Source organism: Sarcophilus harrisii, chromosome 6 (genome assembly GCF_902635505.1).
Source record: "Sarcophilus harrisii chromosome 6, mSarHar1.11, whole genome shotgun sequence".
Classification (NCBI taxonomy): domain Eukaryota; kingdom Metazoa; phylum Chordata; class Mammalia; order Dasyuromorphia; family Dasyuridae; genus Sarcophilus; species Sarcophilus harrisii.
Window position 1 is genome coordinate 104,525,316 of NC_045431.1, and position 18,909 is coordinate 104,544,224.

Consider the following 18,909-nt stretch of genomic DNA (forward strand, 5'->3'; position numbering starts at 1 on the left):
AATTTAGCTACTACTCTTGTGAAATTATCTTATATTTACTTTGTAAGCCTGCTGTTTCCCCCAATAGAATGTAAGATCCTTCTGGGAATGAAATATTTTTTCTTGTCTTCATATCCCCAGGACCCCCCATATATTATTTTATACAGAGCACCAGTTTAGGAAATGCTTGTTAATTCGATAGTATTTCATGTATGTTTCTCTTTTTAAATGCAGAAAAAACCAATTGTGGAACGTCACCCAAACAGTGAAAACTTTTCTCACATACTCTTTTCTGAAACTGAAGGTAATGAAAATTTTGTTGAACCTGGAAGAGATATTATTGAAATCACCTGTGAATCACAAGTAAGTGTTTTTATCCCTTTACAGTAAATAACAGCATTTGAGTTTATAATTAAAATGGAGAACTTTTAAAAGATTTATTCAGCTTCCAAAGTACGTTTTTATTTCATTATCTAGCCTGGTTAATTTCTAGCTATTTATGTTGATCTTTACCTTGCCTTATAAAATCAGTTCAACTCAAATCTGTGGCATATATTACTATTTATTTGTACCTTAGACTCAGTAGTTGTTAATTGAATTAATGAAATATATTAGGTAAGAGTAATAACTAAATTTGGATTGGTGATTTATGAAGTACATTTGTAGTGAGATTTTAATAGTTGTGCTTGTAAGTAAAAGAGATCTATAATTTTAGTAGAATTTCATACTGTGAAGCCTTATAATTATGATTTTGGTATTTGGCTAGCTTTTACATTCATTCATCAAACATTTAAGTGTCTATAATAATACTCTTGGCAATAAAACCAAAACCAAAAACACCTTGAAGGATCTCTGCCTTCAAAGAGCGTTCATTCTTTTGATAGAAAAACAACTTGTATATTGAATATTTAAGTATAAAACATATATAAAATAATTTCTAGGAGCAAAAAAAAAATAAAATAAAATGACAGTTGTGAGATTAATGGTATCTCACTACACCTTGAAGAAAGCTAGAGATTCCCAGAAACTTCCCATCCCCCTACTTTCTATTCTCTTATCTTCATTCCTGTCCCACTTCAACCATGCCTTTCCTTTTCACAAGGCTAAGAAAAAAAACCAGTACATTTGTTAATTAAGAGATCATTGTAACTTTTATAGAGTAGTTTTAATTGGTCAGATGATATGACACAATGCTGAGAAGTAAGAGAAAATAAAGACACAGGATAATAGATTTTTCTAGATATCCCTCTGAAAGGGAGGATAGATTTTGAAGGGATGTTACAGGAGTGCTTTCCTTTTTAGGGTTGGAGAATATTTGTAGGTTATTTGCATATTTGTAGGAAGCTGAGAAAGAAGCAGTAATCAGGCAGTCTGCTGAAGAAAATAGAAAGAGGTGGATTTAAGAGTTCAAGCATAAAGAAGGTGGTAAGGATCACTTCACTGGACACTAGAATGAAGGAGGAGAAATGAGGATTGGCTTTAAAGGAGAGGAAGAGTAGGCAAGAAGAAGGGCTTATTGGGAAATGGTTTCTGTTTTATCAAGAAACTATGAAGTGAAATCCTGAGCTGAAAGGTATATGGGAGGAAGTATTATTGAAATATGAAAGAATAAAAATCTTGAATTGTAATAGCAGTTGGGATAGAGAGAATCAAATGGAGAGTAGTAAAAGGATTGCGTGTATGTGTTGAGGAATCTCTTGAGATTAGATAATACAGGAAGTGAGGAAAGTGACTTTAGAGGAGGGATGATGGTCTGGCAGAATATCTTAAGAATGTAGAAATTAAAGATCCCTTCTAGAATTGATTTGGGAGATAAGAGAAAAACAGGAAAGCATTTAATCAGTGCATTCAAACTGTCATTTTGGGAGCTCCATGTAAAATGAATTGGAGAGAATTAAGTCTAGATCCAGGGAGATGAGAAATATTTTTTCAATGGTCTAGGCAACAGTTAATGAGAACCTAAGTTAATATTGTTATTGTGTTGGTAGAGAGAAGAAAACTGATATGAGAAATATTATAGATGTGAAAAATCAAGAAAACTTGGCAGCTTATTGAATATAGAGATTGAGGTAAAAGAAAGAATTGAGTGTTGACTCTTAAAGTTACAAATCTGAATAGATGAATTGTATTCACCTCAAAAGAAGTTAGGAAGAGGAGGGAGGGTAGGAAGAGGAGGGAGGGAAGGACATTTTAAAGAACATGTGATGATTTCTCTTTTAGACATGATAAAGTTTTAAGATGTATATGAAACATTCAGTTCAAAATGTCTACTTGGATAATTAGTAGTATGTGGAGTTGGAATTCAAGAGAGAAACTAAACCTGAATGTATAGGATCCGGGTGTCTTCTACTATAAGGATTACTGTTTTAATTTTTTTTTTTTTTTAATGATGTCAGTTGAATTATCTTTATGCACATGACTTCCAAACCTGTATATTCAGACCTAGTTATTCTTCTGAACTCTATTCCCATATCACCTGTGTATAAGAGTTATTAGCAATTGGGGGGAGGGGGATTTTCATCAATATCTCGTTAATTTGACATTCAAATGAATTTCTCAGGTAGCTGAAACTTACTAAAGCACAAAAAGTATAACTGATTTTGATGGGTTTTTAAAAAAATATTTCTTAGATTTTAAAAAAATTTTATTTTAAACTTCAATGAAAAATAAGGATTAAAAAACATTACCATGTACATAGCAGAATCTGAGAGAGGATTTAGTAGTAAACTATTTTAGGAAAATCTATATAATAATTACCATATATTGTTTAAAAAACTATCTAGCTTTTCTTTTCTTCCTTTCAGCTTTTCTTTTGTCCCCTGCTGTACACTTTTGACTTTATTTCCCCTTACTCCAAAGAAGGCTACAATTAGGTGCAGATATATACATATATGTAGGATTATAAAATGTGTGTGTGTGTATATATATATATATATATATATACACACACATTCACATAGATATATACATACATGTATAGTCATACACATAAATGTAAGAAAGTAGTACTATGTTTATTTCCACTTCTCATATGTTTCTCTCAAAGTGGATATCATCTTCCTTTCATAAGTCCAAATCTTTCCATTATTTTCTAAATCAGCTTATCATTTCCTATATCACAGCAATATTTTAACCCAATTACATTCTGAGAGACTGTCTATGAAAGTTTTTTCCCTTCATTTCCTTCTATTCTTCACTATATGGGTTTTATTTATACAAGAAAGTCTTAATTCAAATTGGTCAAAATTATTCATTTTATACTTAAGCAATTTAAAATAATCAGAATTATCATTTTACACTTCTATTTCTTGTTTTATAATACAATATAGAATAAGGTCTGATGCTACTGAATCTGCTCTCTTTACTTTTTTTTTGTTGTTGTTCCTGACCTTTTGTTTTTCCAAATTAACTTTATTTTTTTCCAATTGAGATTTTTTTTTTTAATAATTTAATTGGGGTGGTATTATGTAAACTAACTCTAGTTAGATTATCTTTTTTAAAAAAATTATATTGGCTGAGATGATTGAGGCCACTTTCAATTATCTTGTGATGAAGAGAGCCATCTACACCTAGAGTGTAGAAACTGAGTGTAGATCACAACATAGAATTTTCATTCTTTTTGTTATTTGCTTCCATTTTATTTTCTTTAACATTTTTTTTCTTTTTTGATCTATTGTGTAGCAAGATAATTGTATTAAAATGTATGCATATATTGGATTTAACACATATTTTTAACACATTTAACATATGGATTACTTGCCATGTAGGGGAAAGGGGAAGGGAAAGGGGGGGTGGATTTGCAATACAAGGTTTTGCAAGGGTCAGTATTGAAAAATTATCCATGCGCATGTTTTGAAAATGAAAAGCTTTAATTAAAAAATAAATAAATAAAATTATATTGACTTTACTTATCCAAAAACAATAAATATTCATTTTTAGATCTAACTTTATTGTGTAAAAAGTGTTTCATGTTTACACTTGTTTAGTTCCTCTTTTTGTTTTGGCAGATAACACTTTTAAGGTATTTTATACTGTATAGTTATTTTAAATGGTCTAAAACAATGTTGAATAATATGACTGATACATGGTATAATTTCCCCATTTTTCTCTTTTGATAAAATCTAAGCTTTAGCTTTGCCTGAGATCATGATTACTGCCCCTGCTTTTTTCCATAATTCTAATTCCTAATCTTTATTTTTTGTTTTTGTGTATCTCATTTTTCTAGCATTTCTTGAAAGCAACATATTGTTAAACTCAAATTTTTAATCTTAGAAGTTTTTATTTTGTGAGTAAATTCATCCCATTCACATTTTTACTATAATTGTTATTTTCCTCACATTCTTTCTCATTATGTTTTACTCTATCCCTCCTACCTCTTCTGCTTTACTTCCACTGCTACCTTCCCCTCCTATTCCTTACGCTACCTACCTTTCAAGAATCCTTCCCTTATCCTCTCCTCTGACACTATCCTCTTGTCCTCATTTCTTTCTAATTTTAGAACACTTTTATATTTTGCTAGATATATCTGTCTTATCTAATTTATGTGTGTGTATGTCTTTTTTCCTTTAACCATTCTCATTAAGAGTAAAATGCCCTCTCCTATTAGCTTTTGAATCAATTTTTCTTTTTCTGCTTCATTTCTGAGATAACTGCTCCTTTTTATCTCTTCCTACAGTTTTTGAAATCACCCCATCATACTCGTCTTGACCCAAGCCTTTCAAACTTCCCAAATAAAAATGTCATAAAAGAACTGATATTTTCATATATAAGTAAACTATTTGACCTTATTGAGTCAGCAATTTAAAATAATCAGAATTATCATTCAGTGTTCTTGTTTTATAATACAATATAGAATAAGGTTTGATGCTACTGAATCTGCTCTCTATTTTTCCTGTTTTTTTTTTTAAGTTCCTGACCTTTTGTTTTTCCAAATTAACTTTATTTTTTTCTAACTCAGATAATTTTTTTAGTCATTTAATTGGGGTGGCATTACATAAATAGATTAGTTAGATTGTCTTTTTTAAAAATTATATTGTCTGAGATGATTGAGGACACTTCCAATTATCTTGTGATGAAGAGAGCCCCCTACACCTGGAGAGAAGACTATGGAAACTGAGTGTGGATCACAACATAGCATTTTAACTCTTTATAATTGGTCCTAAATGTATAATTTGGCCTTTTAAAACTAAGGACTTTAACACAAGGCAGTATCTTGCTACATGATCCAGATGGCTCCAGAGGAGAAAGTGAAGTTGATGACTTTGCATAGCCAACCCTAACTTATCCATTTCACTTGAATTTCATGGCATCGCCTCTCTGAAAGCTTGGTCTTCTTTCAGAAGGAGGGACAAACAGAAATTTCTGTGAGTAGCCAATTAGGCAATACAAGTCATTTTCTATTCTTTCCTTTGCCCTTCTTTTCCTTCCTTTCTGTCTTCCCTTACCTCCATCCACATAAGGTATCATACCTTATGCTGTTTGGGTGTTCTTGCCAAAGGAATATAAATTTTGACTGCTGAAACCTTTCAAGATATATATCTTGGGATTTACTGGCCTTTTGCCTTAAACCCAAATCACTCTGACTCTTTCATTTGTCAGCAGTAGATTTCAGACTAAGCCCTACTTGGTTATTATTTGGGCCCTGGTTCTCTTAGAGTGAATATAAATAGAAGTTCTTTGTTTTGGCCAGAAACCCTCAGGGTCTTTTTCTTCCCATGATAAAGTAAGAGAGACCATTCTCTATCTCAAATGTTTATATTTCTCTTGGATGTTAGATGTCAGAATTTCCCTTTTAAGTTTTGCAGTTTTTGTCATAAATACCTTGGTCTTTCACTTTGTTAAATGTCCTTTTGTTTTTTCCCATTCAGAATTATACTTAACTTTGCTGAGTAAGTTACCTTTGGTCATAACCCTAGTTCTTTTGTTTTGCTCTAAGAAATATAATATTCCAAGACCTTGACCCTTTTAATATAGTGAATGTTGAATCTTGTGTAATCTTTATTGTAGCTCTACAATATTTAAATTATCTTGTTGCTTCCAATATTCCTTAACTTGGGAGATTTGAAAGCTGACTGTAATACTTCTAAAAGTTTTCCTTCTGAGAACTCTTTCAGTTGGTAATTGTGGATTTTTTTTTTTTTTCTATTTTTGATTTGTTTTCTTGTTCTAGAAATTCTGGGCAGTTTTCCTTGATAATATCTTATATCAAGATTCTTTTTTATCATAATTTTCTGACTATTCTTAATATATCCTTAATCTGTTCTTCAGTTCAGTTGTTTTTCTGATGAGATATTTCTTTTCCACTTTCTCATTCTTTTGATTTTTTTTCTTTATGTATTAGAGCATCATCAGGTTTCCCTTTGCCCAATTTTAGTTTTCAAGGAATTATTTTCTTATGTTTTTAATTTTTTTATTTCAAGTTGGTTGACTCATAATTTTCTTGGATTCCCCTTGTTTTAAAATTTTTTTCCTCAATCTCTCTGATTTTTAAAGTTCTTTAAACTTTAAAGTTCTCTTTTGAGCTTGAGATCATATGACATTTCTCATTGAAAAAGGAGAGACAGTTTTTAGCTCCATTATCTTTCTCTGAATTTGATCCAGTAGTTCTCTATCCCCATAGTAATTATCTGTGGTTGGGTTCTTTTGAAGCCTTTACTTGTTCTTTTTGTTTTGTTTTTAACGCTTTTAGTAAGATTAAGTTCTACACCCAAGTTATGAGAAATAATGTTGCAAGCCTCAGGTCCTTCCTTATGTGTTATTTTTTGAGGTTTGTCCTGGGATTCAACTTTTAGGCTTTCTTCTCCTCTCCTAAGCCACGGTCCTTTCTGTGGCTACAAAGTCTATAGCTGTCCTTTCTTCCCTGGAACTGAAACCAGGGACTCCGCTCTCCTGCAGGTGCTCACAGCCAATAGGTTCCTGGTCCTTCTACTACTGCATTCACCAGGTACTAGTTCCTGTTCTGTGGCATAGGCAGTCTGGATAGCACAATTGTGCTTGGCGTCCCCTTTCTGTGGAAGACCCTTTTCTTTTATTGAACATTCAGGCTCAGGTGCCTCTTCCATCCTTAGATGAAAGTTTCTTAGACTAAGACTGTCCAGTTGTCCCTAGGGCTTGTATTTGATTCCACAGAATTGACTGGAGTTCATTGGGACAGAACTTGTAGTCCCTGTAGATCAAGTCTTTGTTGGGGTCTTCTTAGTAGAATAATTCTTTGCCCTACTTTGCATTTTTTTCCCCTAAGGCAGTTTTTTTTTTTCCTGTGGAAGAAATTTGGAGACCCATAAGGTTTTTGACCTTCCCCATTTTCCCAGAATCTTCTCCTTCAAATTTCTCAAAGAGAACACTGACCACATTTTAATCTCTTCTTGATATCTTTCTTGATATCTTTAGGTCTTCAATATGAGCATTGATAAATAAACACAATATCTAAGAATATGGTCTTTTAAATATAGAAGATCAGGATTGGCTGTTTCTGTTTAGAGGATGGTTTGCTGGATGTTTGATCTCCATATCACTATAGCATAATATAAACTATGGGAAGGAGAAAAGAGAAATTGTTTCTGTGAAGAAATAGGTTCTGAATTTTAAACAATTCAGGTACATATAAATTTTATAGCAACAACTCTTAAGTTAGGGACTGCATATTCAACAATAAAAAGTGTACATTCCATGCCCTCTCTCACAGGCAAAGATGATGCTCTTCATCAGGTTAGAGTTGTTTTTCCAGATATTTTGTTTATATCATCATCTTTTCAAATACCATACCTTATTACAAGGAATTAAAAAAAAAATATTTAGCTAACAGTTAAGTATAAGCAATGGGCCTACTTTTAATACCCTACATCTGAAGAGAAGGAGATATGCTTTTCTTATCTTCAATACCTAGCTTGTCTATGTCAGGCTATGACTCAATGTAGGGTTTTCTTGGCAATGATACAGATTTGGTTTGCCATTTACTTAAGTTGAATGACTTATCCCAGGTCATGCAGCTTGTAAATGTCTAAGGCTGGATTTGAACTCGGTATCTTCCTCATGCCAGACCCAGTGCTTTATTCACTGATCCATCTAGCTGCTTCTGTATCAAATTTTCTCATTTTACAATGCTTAACTCCTTAATTTGTACTTAATTTTAGTTGCATAAAGATATAGGTATTAGTGGTGTAAGTAGAAGACTTAAATGTTTTGGCTTACCTACTTACCAGAATACTGTGTACAGTAATGTCCTCCCCAAGCTGCCAAACTCTACAGGTTATCACGCTTTAGTGGTTATATGCTGATGTCCTTATATACTACAGTGTTTAGAGGTGCCCCTGAGAGCTTAAGTTTTCAGTTTGAGATACCCCTAAATTCTCTTTTTTGGTGTTGGCCTCTCATCATGGCTACTCTTTGTAGCTCTCTTCTCCCATCACTGCTTCTAATCTTATTACTATATCTGCTGTTGCTGCCCTCTTATTACCACTTCCAGTTTGTACTACTCTCTTCTTTGTTTTTTTTTTTTTTTTTTTTTTTTTGCTTAACTTTTTTTGTCTCTTGTTGATTCACCCATACTTCTCAGCCATCTTTTAATAGATATTACCAGCCAAAGTATTCTTTACTGTGTGGTAAACATTCACTAATCAAAAATGCATCAAATGTAACTTCAAAAAATAAGACATATTAGGTTGTTTTAAAGATTGTTTTTTGAAGCCTTCAGGTTGTTTTGGTTTTGTGTCATAATTATTTCCCAATATTTCTTTGCCCTGACTTTGGCTCATTAGCTTTTTACCTTATAACTAAGATAAACAATTAAGTAAAATCTACAGCATTTGATGTATTTTACATCTCTTGTTCCCTCCTACTTCTCTTGTGAGGAAAAATGTGTTTTCTATTTCTCAGAAAGAAGGTTGTTTTTTGCCAATATCTGAGTTCAGTTTCCTTTTGGCACTGTAGGCTTTATTTGTTTTTGCTTTTTAAATCATTGTCATTGCTTTTGTTGTTTTCTGCTCTTGGTACTAGATGTTTTTCCTGAACACCAGGTACTTGATACCAAATAAAAACAAAGTCAAATACTAAAAATAACTTCAGTCTTGAGTATGGTATTTTAAAAACCTAACAGGTATTTTTTAATAATTATTTCAGGACACAGAACTTAATGCTAAGATTGAAGACCTACGCCGTATGCTTGCTGAATGTCAAGAAAAACTTAAAAAACAGATATTGATAGAGGATAAGTTACGTTATTTGGAAGAACAACTGAAAGGAAAAGTGATTATGCAGGAACTGGTCTGGAATAATCTTTTTAAATTTAAAAATATATTGATATCTTTTGTTTTTATATAACTTTAAGTTAGATATAACCTTACAATTACAAAATTACTTTTACTTATTCCTTTCCCCAGTAATCCCTCTCTTGTAGTAATTTTTTGTTTATGTATGTATAACTCTTATTTGTATGTATATTCACTTAAATACACACACATACATATACATATAAAAGAACATTTTAACACAGTTATCCAATAACAACCAAGTTTTCTGGTTCTGAATAGAAGAGGGAGGGAGATATTTTCTTATTTTTAATCTGGAGTTTATCATCTGTATTCACTTTCTATTTGTATTTCTTGGTTCTTCCTATTTTATTCTGTGTCATTCTATAAAAGTTTTCCAGTTTTCTCTGAATTTAATTTGTAGTATTCATAGTTTCTTATGGCACAGTAATATACCTTTACATTCATGTACCATATTCTGCCTAGCCATTCCTTAGGAATAGGCAGCTACCTTGTTATTTCTTCTTTGCTACCACAGAAAGTGCTGTTATCAATGTATAAGGCATGTTTAGATAACTTATATTACCAAAAAAAAAATTCCTTTCCAAAATGGTGGGACCCAGTCACAGCTTCATATACAAGGTCCCTTCTCCATCCCCCCAACATTGGCTATTTAATTTTCCTGTCTTTTCAAGTTGGCTAGGTATTAAGTAAAACCTCCATATTTTTTGATTTTCCTCTCTTTTATTAGTTATTAGAAACCATCTCACTTTTAGTTACTAATAATCTATAGTAATTCTTTTCAGAACTCCTTGTGTATATAGCCTTTTACCATTTATCCCTTGGAGGGAGGGGGAAAAGGGTGCTTTTTGGTCTACTTTTATTTATTACCTTTCTATCTTCAATATTAGGCTTATTAGAGATATTTGATGTAATTCTTTTCCACATTTGGCAACTTTTTAAACTAGTTGAATTGATTTTGTTTGTGTAAGAGGTTTTCATTTGCATGTAATCAAAATTATCTAATTACCTTTTGGTTGGCTCTTCCTTTTTTGGTTAAAAATTTGTCTCCATGTCATAGCTATGAAAGGTATCTGATCTGGCTTTCTTTTAATTCTTTTTGGTTCTTTTTTCATCTACTCTCATTCTCAGATCTGCATTTATTTTTTAACCAGTACCAAATTTTGGTACTGCTTTTTATCATAATTTGAGGTGAAAAGTGTTAATCCTATTTTTTAACTTTTTCCTGTTGGTTCCCTTAAGATACTATACCTTTTATCCTGCCAAATGAATCATTTTGTCTAACTATAAATTAGCATATATAATATAAATGTATATAAAATAGCATATATAAATAGTTTGGTTAATATAGCATTAAATTTGTAATCTAATTTAAGTAGTGATGATTTTTTTTTCTATCATATTGGCATTGTTCAGCCATGAGCAGTGAATATTCCTCAAGTTAAAGAATTAATTTTTATAATTTTATATTTGTAGTTTATATTTTATTTTATGATATGTATTTATGTTTTGAGTATGCCTTAGTATGCCTTAGGTTAACTCCCACATTATGGTGAATTTTGTTATTTTAATGGGACTTCCCATTTTATTTTCTCATGATTAGTACTGTATAGAAATCCTCTTGATATCAACAAATTTCCTATCTGTGTTTAGGTCTTTAATTTCTTTGCATGCTGCTTTTGATAACATTTTAACTTTTGATAACTTTTTCAAATTGTGTAGAAACTGAAGGAGCATCTTTACCTTAGTCATGAATTTAATGAGAAAACTTATAGTGCTTTAAATGTCAAATAATACTAGCTTTTGTTTTAAAATACACTTTCGATCATTTTTTTAAAGTGATTTCTATATCTATACTTATAAAGAGTTTTACATAAATATTGTAGTTTGTCAGACTTTCCCAATCTATTGATATTATAAGAATAATAGTGTTTCTGTTTTTTCATTTTAAAGTAAGTTTTATTAATTTTTAAAATATCACTATAATTTTCCCTCCCATCCAGAAAGCCATGCCTTAAGGCAAATAATATTTTTTAAAGACAGAGAAAAAAAGTGGAAAAAATTAATATGTTTGAACAAATAAAATTAACATCTGAATAAATAATGAAACATTTTTTTAAATGTAGAGGCAACTGGGTGGTGTAGAACACAATAAGCTTTAAGTAAACACTAGCTGTTACTATAATGGACAATATTTCTGATTCCCCATTGTTGCACAGAGGCAAGGTGGGAATGTCTTCTCTTATCCCTTCTTTTGAGCCAGCTTGTTCTTTATAAGTTTTCAACATTGCCTTTTGATTTTGTCAGTATGTATTTTTGTATAATTCTTGGTGTTAACGTGATTGTATATTTTTTCTTGGCTTTTTCCACTCTATATTAGTTCACGTAAAGCTTTCCGTGCTTTTTCCTTTATCATATTAGTCTTTTAAGTAAGCACAATTATATTGTTGCATTCAAATACAACTTGATTGAATACAATTCAAATACAATTTCATTTAGCCATTCCCCAACAGATGAACATCTGCTTTTCTTTCTTTGATACCATAAAATTCTTTGCTTTCATTAAAAGTACGACTATAAATACTTAGGTATATATGGGGATTTTCCTTTTATCGCTGACCTCCTGAGATATATGCTTAATAATGGAATTTCAGATATTTTCATCACTATTTTATATAATTCCAAATTATTTTTCAAAATTGTTCTGATTAACACCTCTACCAACAATGTCCCAGTGTACCTATTTTCCTAAAACTCCTCCACAATTTAATATTCTCATTTTTATAAGAAGTTTAGCATAATATTGTAGTTTATAAAATATTTTCCTATATAATTGATGTGAACTTATGGTATATGATGTTTTTGTTTTTTGATAGTGACAGTGTTAATTGATTAACCAATAGTGATTATTTTTGAATCTCTAGCATAACTTAAGCATAGTCATTCTGAATAATTTTAGGCATTTATTCCTATAGATTTTTTTTCCCTAGGATTTTATTTAAAACTTTAAAATCATTATTCGCTGATCTTTAATTCTCTCTTTCACACACATTCTCTTTCTCTCTCTCTCTCTTTCTTTCTCTGCTTTGTTTTCCCCTGATTTGGATGTCTGAATTATATTTGTCTTAAGAAAGGAGTTTGGTAGTGTGCTTTCTTTTTCAACTTTTGAGAATCATGTTATAAAGGGATTGAGAGGATATATAGAACCAGAAAGAGAGAAGACAACTGAGAAAATATCTTCAAATATCTATGATATAAGGGTATAATATCTGAGCTAGAGGCCTAAAATATATACAAGTTCAAAAGTTGTTCCCCAAAAGATACATAGTCCACATATACATCAAAATAACATGAAGCTTCACCTCACATCTAGTAAATTGGGAAAGGTGACAAAAGATGGGAATGGTCAGTTTTAAAGGAATGTAGAAAGGTGGGCACGTTAATTGACTCTTGGTAGAGCTATGAATGCATCCAGCCATAATAAAAATAATTTGGATTTATGGAGAGGGAAGGATGAAAATGTCCTTCCTTACCTTTTGAGCCAGAGATTCCATTTCTTTTGAGGCATGTACTTCAAAGGGAGCCTAATGTCTCAGATTTTTAAAAAGACTATTTGCATTAAAAATTGCATAAAATATTTTACACAAAAATATATCGCTCCTCTTTGAAGGCTACCTATACTTTTGACATTATTTGTTAAAACAATTACAAAATGGCTAAATAAATTATAGCATATGAATGCATTGAATGTTGCTCTGTGGTAAGAAACAGTGATTGATAAATACAAAAGAGCATAGCAAGAATTATATGACCTAATACAAAGTGAAGTAGAAACAGCAAAGTATATTCAGTGACCCTAACAGTGTAAAATGGAAAGAAATTGGGCACATAAAAATTGAAATTGAATGATGTGAAAGTATGTCAGCCACGAGTCTCCTTCCTTTTGCATAGAGAGGAGACTTTGAGAATGAAACACTTCAGATAGTATCAGACTTTTTAAATGTATTGGTTTTTCTATTTTTTTTTTCCTACTTTAAGATATGATTCCTTGCAAAGGGTAGAGTTGAAGGGTAATTTGGGAAATATATATGGAGTCAAAACAAAAGATAATACTAGAAGGCAGGAATGTCAACATATGTAATATCTGAACCCATTATCCTTGCCCTACATATACCTTCTAATGTGAGATGAGATGTGTACCCTTCATTTTATATTCTGAAGAGCATTGGCTCTGAAGAGTGTTTGGCTGACCCAGCTGCCCCTTTTAACATTGTTTTTAATATTATTCTAACCTTTGTATAAAGGGACAAATAGGCGGATAGAGTGGTAGGCCTAGAATCAGAAAGAGTTCAAATGTTATTGAAGACACTTAAGGCTTGTGTAACCCTAGGATAATCATTAACCCTGTTTGTCTCAGTTTGCTCATCTATAAAATGAGCTGGCAAAATGGCAAACCACTTAAATATCTTTGCCAAGGAAACCCCAAATGGTCCTACAAAAAGTTGGACATGACAAGAAAAAATGAATAAAAAGCCTTCGTGTGTTTTCTCTTGGTGTTGCTGTTGGGTGCTTTTACTAAAGACTAGATTCTAAGTTCTTTTACTGTAAATGCTGAGCAACTTATTAGAAATTTGGGGGAAGAAAGTTCGCCATTATTTTAGAAGAACTTTCATCATGAGGACTGGATTATAAAACTTATTGATTTTTTTATTATTATTCTTTCAGGACTCTGATATAAATTCTGAGATTGCAGAAATACGAAACATTCTTGCTGAATGCCAAGAAAAACTTAAAAAACAGAGTTTGATAGAGGATAAGTTACGTTATTTGGAAGAAAAGCTGAAAGGAAAAGTGATTATAGATGAAATGGTCTGGAATAATCTTTTAAGTCGTGTCACCCTCCTTGAAACAGAAATGCTCCTACACTTTAAAAAGGTATTTTATATTCCTTAAAGCATTTTTGAAATAGGCTGAAACTTTATATTCATCTTTCTGAAATAAGTGGTAAAAGTTTTTAAAAATTTAATAACCCTTGATTAAGCAGACTTTTTATTAAATAATTAATGTGAACTGGCATTTATATTTCTTTAAAATTACAAAGGAGTATGCCTACATTAATTTGAAACTTTACAAAAACTCTGTGAAGTAAATACTGCATGTATTATCCCCATTTTATAGGTTTGGAAACTAAGCCTCAGGTTAAATGACTTGCTTACAGTTATATACCTAGTTGGTGTTTGAAACAAAATTCCTGATGCCACGTCCAGCCCTCTATTCCCTACATCAGGCCAGAGAATCTGATAAACTTGATGGTGGTTTTGAAATAACTTTGTTTCTAATAGTATTTAAAATCAGGTAAGTTCTTATCTGACTTTCTTTTCAAAGAGTCTCTGAAATTCTGTCATTTGATATATAACTCAAAGAGACAATAAATTGAGCAATTTTTATTTTCTTTGATCAAAATGATATGCAATTAATCTCTTTGCTCTTCTTTCTCTTCCATCACAACAATCTAATAAATTACATTAAAACATTTGCTGTGCCTTTGGCTCTCACATTGTGAAAACCACATTCTCTGGTCTGTCAGACAAGTTCATTACTTTTATTCCCTTCAGACAAAACTTAATATGCTAATAATAATACTTTCAGAAAAATACTATCCATTGTTTTTACTTATAAAAAGAGTTTTTTGGTTTTTTTTTTTTTAACACAAAAGTGCTAGTGTAATTTAATTGAAAGTAAATTTTGGTTATGTTAATATATTTATACCTTAAGTTCCAAAAATTTCATTTCAGTATGATATACCTTCAGATTCTGTTGATATGAAAGAGGACCATAAGTACAGCAGAAACAGGGATCTATCATCTCCTGGTAAGTTCTTGAATAATAACAGTATTTGCCATGCCTACCTCAAAATTTTATAAAGGTCATAGGTTGCCATGAGATACTAGTTATATTCACTAATTATATTTAATCATTTTACTTTGGTATAATTAAAATATCAACATAAAATATTTTATTAAATATTAAATTATTAAGAGACACTTGGTGTGAGTTTATAAAAATTTTAAGGAAGCTAGTAGTTATAGAAAACAATGGCCTGAAGCCTATGACTGAGGGACTTTGGGGAGAAACTTTTTTGTTTTTTTGTTCTTTTTCACATGACTGTGTAATAGTAGTATGTTCCATGGATAGAGGGAGCATATTTATCTAAAGGAAAGAACACCGACCTCAGAATCAAAGGTCTGAAGATCAAATTCTCTTTCTGATCCTTACTTATGTGGTCCTTGAACAAAATTCCCAAACCTCCCTAAGCCTCAGTTTTCTTAATTGCTAAATGATGAAGTTGACAAGATGGCCTCTGAGGTGGCATCAAACTCTCTAGATCTGTGATCCTCTGAATTATAATTTACTTAATAGGCACTGGAGTTATTAATTAAAATGCTGCATTTTTCAACAAAATTACTGATTTTTTTTTTCTGTTAGAGACTTTTTTTTTAATATCCTAGAGGTTTACCTGTATATATTTACAAACCTTTCATCTATATGTATTAACCCTTAAGCCTGGGGAATAATTTTAGTGCATATATTCAAAAAAAGAATTTGAAATAGTCATTAATATGTCCAGATATTACTCAGAATTAAGAAAGAAAATCATATTTTGGGAAATTTTAGATTTTGCAAAAAGATGTTGGCAAAGCCAAATTGTTAGTCCAGTGGTGCTTTTGTTATACCCAAAGTTACATAGGTCTTATCTGTTTTTCTATGAGTATAGTATCTTTTAGATGCAATTAGATTTCTTTTGTTTCACGTGACATCTTTAAATGGAAAGTGAAATTCTGCTTCTCAGTGAGATTTTAGCTATATTTCAATAAACAGATGCCCAGGTAGTAGTCAGATATTGATGAGCATTATGCACTTTGCACTGTTGTCAATTGATAGTAGTATCAAATTTGATTTTAGTGCTATTGTCCTTACTTTAACTCTCCTATGCTTTTAACTCAGACATTAACTATTGAAGCATCCCTCTGAATGTGAAGAAATCCATATAATTCCTTTTGTAGTTTAATTTAAATGTAAATATCTAGGAAGTGAAGATGTCTGAAAATTTTTAAAATATCTAATTCTAGAAAGAAGCCTGATTAAATAGGGATTAAAATATTCCTACTGTCTCAGTAGGTTAATGGTTCTCATTAAGGAATACTATCTTAACAGATTTCAGGTGTTTTATTAGCACTTAATGGCATATGTTATTCACATTCTGGAAATAAATTAAGGTGTAGAATTTCACCTTATGTATCACTTTGGCAGTTTTTGAAGCCTATGGACTCTTTCTCAAACTTTTGGTTTTTAAATTTGTAAAATAAAATTCATACGCTTACAAAAGGAAGCCATTTTTATTGAAATTCAGGTATAAAAATTCAAGTTAAGAGCCCTAGTATAAAAGGCACAAAGAAAACAACCTGTGACAGTTAAATTTTACAGTGTCCTCTATTTTACTGCCTAATGGAATAATACAATCCTTACTGTATTGTAGCTACCTTAAAACCTTTATGTGAAAAGGATTAAATTTTATAGCCAAATTTATACTCATGTTCCTCTCAAATAATTTTGATAAAATTCGTTTAATTGAAAATTTTCTTTTAAATATTTGCTCAGGTTCTATGGTTTTAAGTGCTTAAGTGCTTTTTTTTTTAAAAAAAAAATTACATTGCTGAATTTTGTACCCAATTTCATGTGGCATAGAATATGACACATTTGAGAGAGGTTTCCCATTTTGTAGAATAAAACTTATAAACATATCTAGAAAATTTACCATCTGGAACATGTACATCCTCTCTCCTTTGACCAGCATGCTGTCAAAAACATGGCAATGAATCAAAAACTTTGCTAAAATGGACAGTATTGTCCAATAGTAGCAAGGGACAGGAGAGCACGCTATCTCTGCTGTGTTGCAGCTGTGTGCTTCTGAGCAGGTGATTTACATCTTTGAATATGTTTTTAATATGTATTTTCTTACTTGATCATCACAATGATCCTCTGCAAAGATTTTTTTTCACCATTAAAAATGAAAATAGGCTCAAAGAGGTTAGATCTCTTGTACCCTCAGATCCATTTTTTGTTGTTGTTGTTTTGTTTTTTTGCTATATTAGATATTTATATATGTATACTATATATATATATATATATAGAGAGAGAGAGAGAGAGAGAGAGAGAGTGTGTTTTATAACCATAAAAAGTCACATAAATATTGTTATCCTATTAAAAAGATAATTCTTTAAAGTTTCATAATGATCATCAAGGGAAAAACTCCTTCTGGCAGGGACCTGATTTATGATTCTCTGGCCTCTATTTATTTAGACTAAATCTATATGTTTATTGCCACCCTTTCCCCTCATTTGTTTATTAATTCAACAAATATTGACTTTGTGCAAAGTAATGTAGTTATAGATAATAGAGGTCATAGTTACAGATCAAGATATGATCATTAATCATTTTAATATAGTTATAATCTAGTAAGAATGAAAGATAGATGTGCACATTAAGCATTTAAAATTTTATATGATTGATTAAAGATAGAATGTGTATAGAATGTATCCAATGCTTTCTTGTTTTAAAAAGTTCTTAAGTTATAATTTACAAAACTCAGTTGTGAAAACTGAAAAATTTACTTTAAATTTGTGTAGGATTTGAGAAATATGAGGATATATAATTTTTAACTTAATGATTTTCCATATGATAATGGGTAAAATATAAAAAATAACTAGAAATAGGGCATTCTGTTATGTCAGTAAACTATTGATTGTTTTTAAAAAGAATTATGTGATGATAAAAACACTTGTAAGAAATTGGAGGGAGCAGATGACATGTCTGAACTTGTGGAGATAATCACAAAATTTTAGAATTGGAAAGGCCTCAGGGCCCTTAGTCTAACCCATACATGATTGTTGAGCCTCTCTGCACAAAGATTTTTCATGGAGAATATAAGTGTAGAAGATTAATTGTAGAATAGGGAGACTAGATACAAACAGTCTAATAAAGCATTTTACTATAATATAGGCAAGAGCTGCTGAGTGTATGATTTATGGTAGAAATTTTGTGAGTGGAGAAAAGGAAAGGATGAGAGAGGTAAAGAAGATAGGTAAAGGATGACTGTGTAACTGTAAATCTGTCTAACTTTTAAGGATGGTGGTATATTTGATATAAGCAGATAAACATGAATGAAGGATGGGTTTTAATGACTATTGTTCGGGACATATTAAGTTTCAGATGCTTACCATCAATATTACTAGCTACATCCCCATTGGATAGGAGGATTATGATTAGCAACTGTGAAAGGGGGGGAAAGATCAGATAAATAGGAGAACTAAGAAAGAGAGAGCAGTGTCATAGAAACCAAAGAAAGAAGGAATGTCTAGGAAAAAGAAATGGTTGAGAGTACCAAATTGTTAGTAACATGTAAGTGGTAGGATTAGAGATTGCTAGAGTTGAAACATTGGATTGGTAGTTGAAGAAAGTGATGAGATATAGCAACAGTTCCAATAAGAGGGCTGAGCCAAAGAACTCATTCATTCTGTCCTCAGTGATTATAGTCCTCTTCACCAGGGACTCTGTCCTAATTTTCTAAAGATTAAAAGACTGGAACCTATTACCCTTTATTTCT

At 31.2% G+C, this 18,909-nt stretch overlaps 1 protein-coding gene across 22 annotated transcripts in view; it reads left to right on the forward strand.

The window, feature by feature from the left end:
* The window catches only part of CEP44 (centrosomal protein 44), an 83,873-nt gene that overhangs the window by 17,014 nt on the left and 47,950 nt on the right, over nucleotides 1-18,909 (forward strand). For 20 of the 22 annotated variants that reach the window (XR_004230070.1, XR_004230072.1, XR_004230071.1 and 17 more), the window contains 4 exons: nucleotides 214-342; nucleotides 9,097-9,240; nucleotides 13,971-14,180; nucleotides 15,041-15,116. Coding sequence is in view for 17 of the 22 variants with exons in the window: in XM_023505854.2 (XP_023361622.1) it covers nucleotides 214-342; nucleotides 9,097-9,240; nucleotides 13,971-14,180; nucleotides 15,041-15,116 (559 nt within the window). In the remaining 5 variants the exon portion in view is untranslated. The remainder of the gene's footprint in view (nucleotides 1-213; nucleotides 343-9,096; nucleotides 9,241-13,970; nucleotides 14,181-15,040; nucleotides 15,117-18,909) is intronic. The other 2 variants (XM_031941831.1, XM_031941834.1) reach the window with 2 other exon arrangements.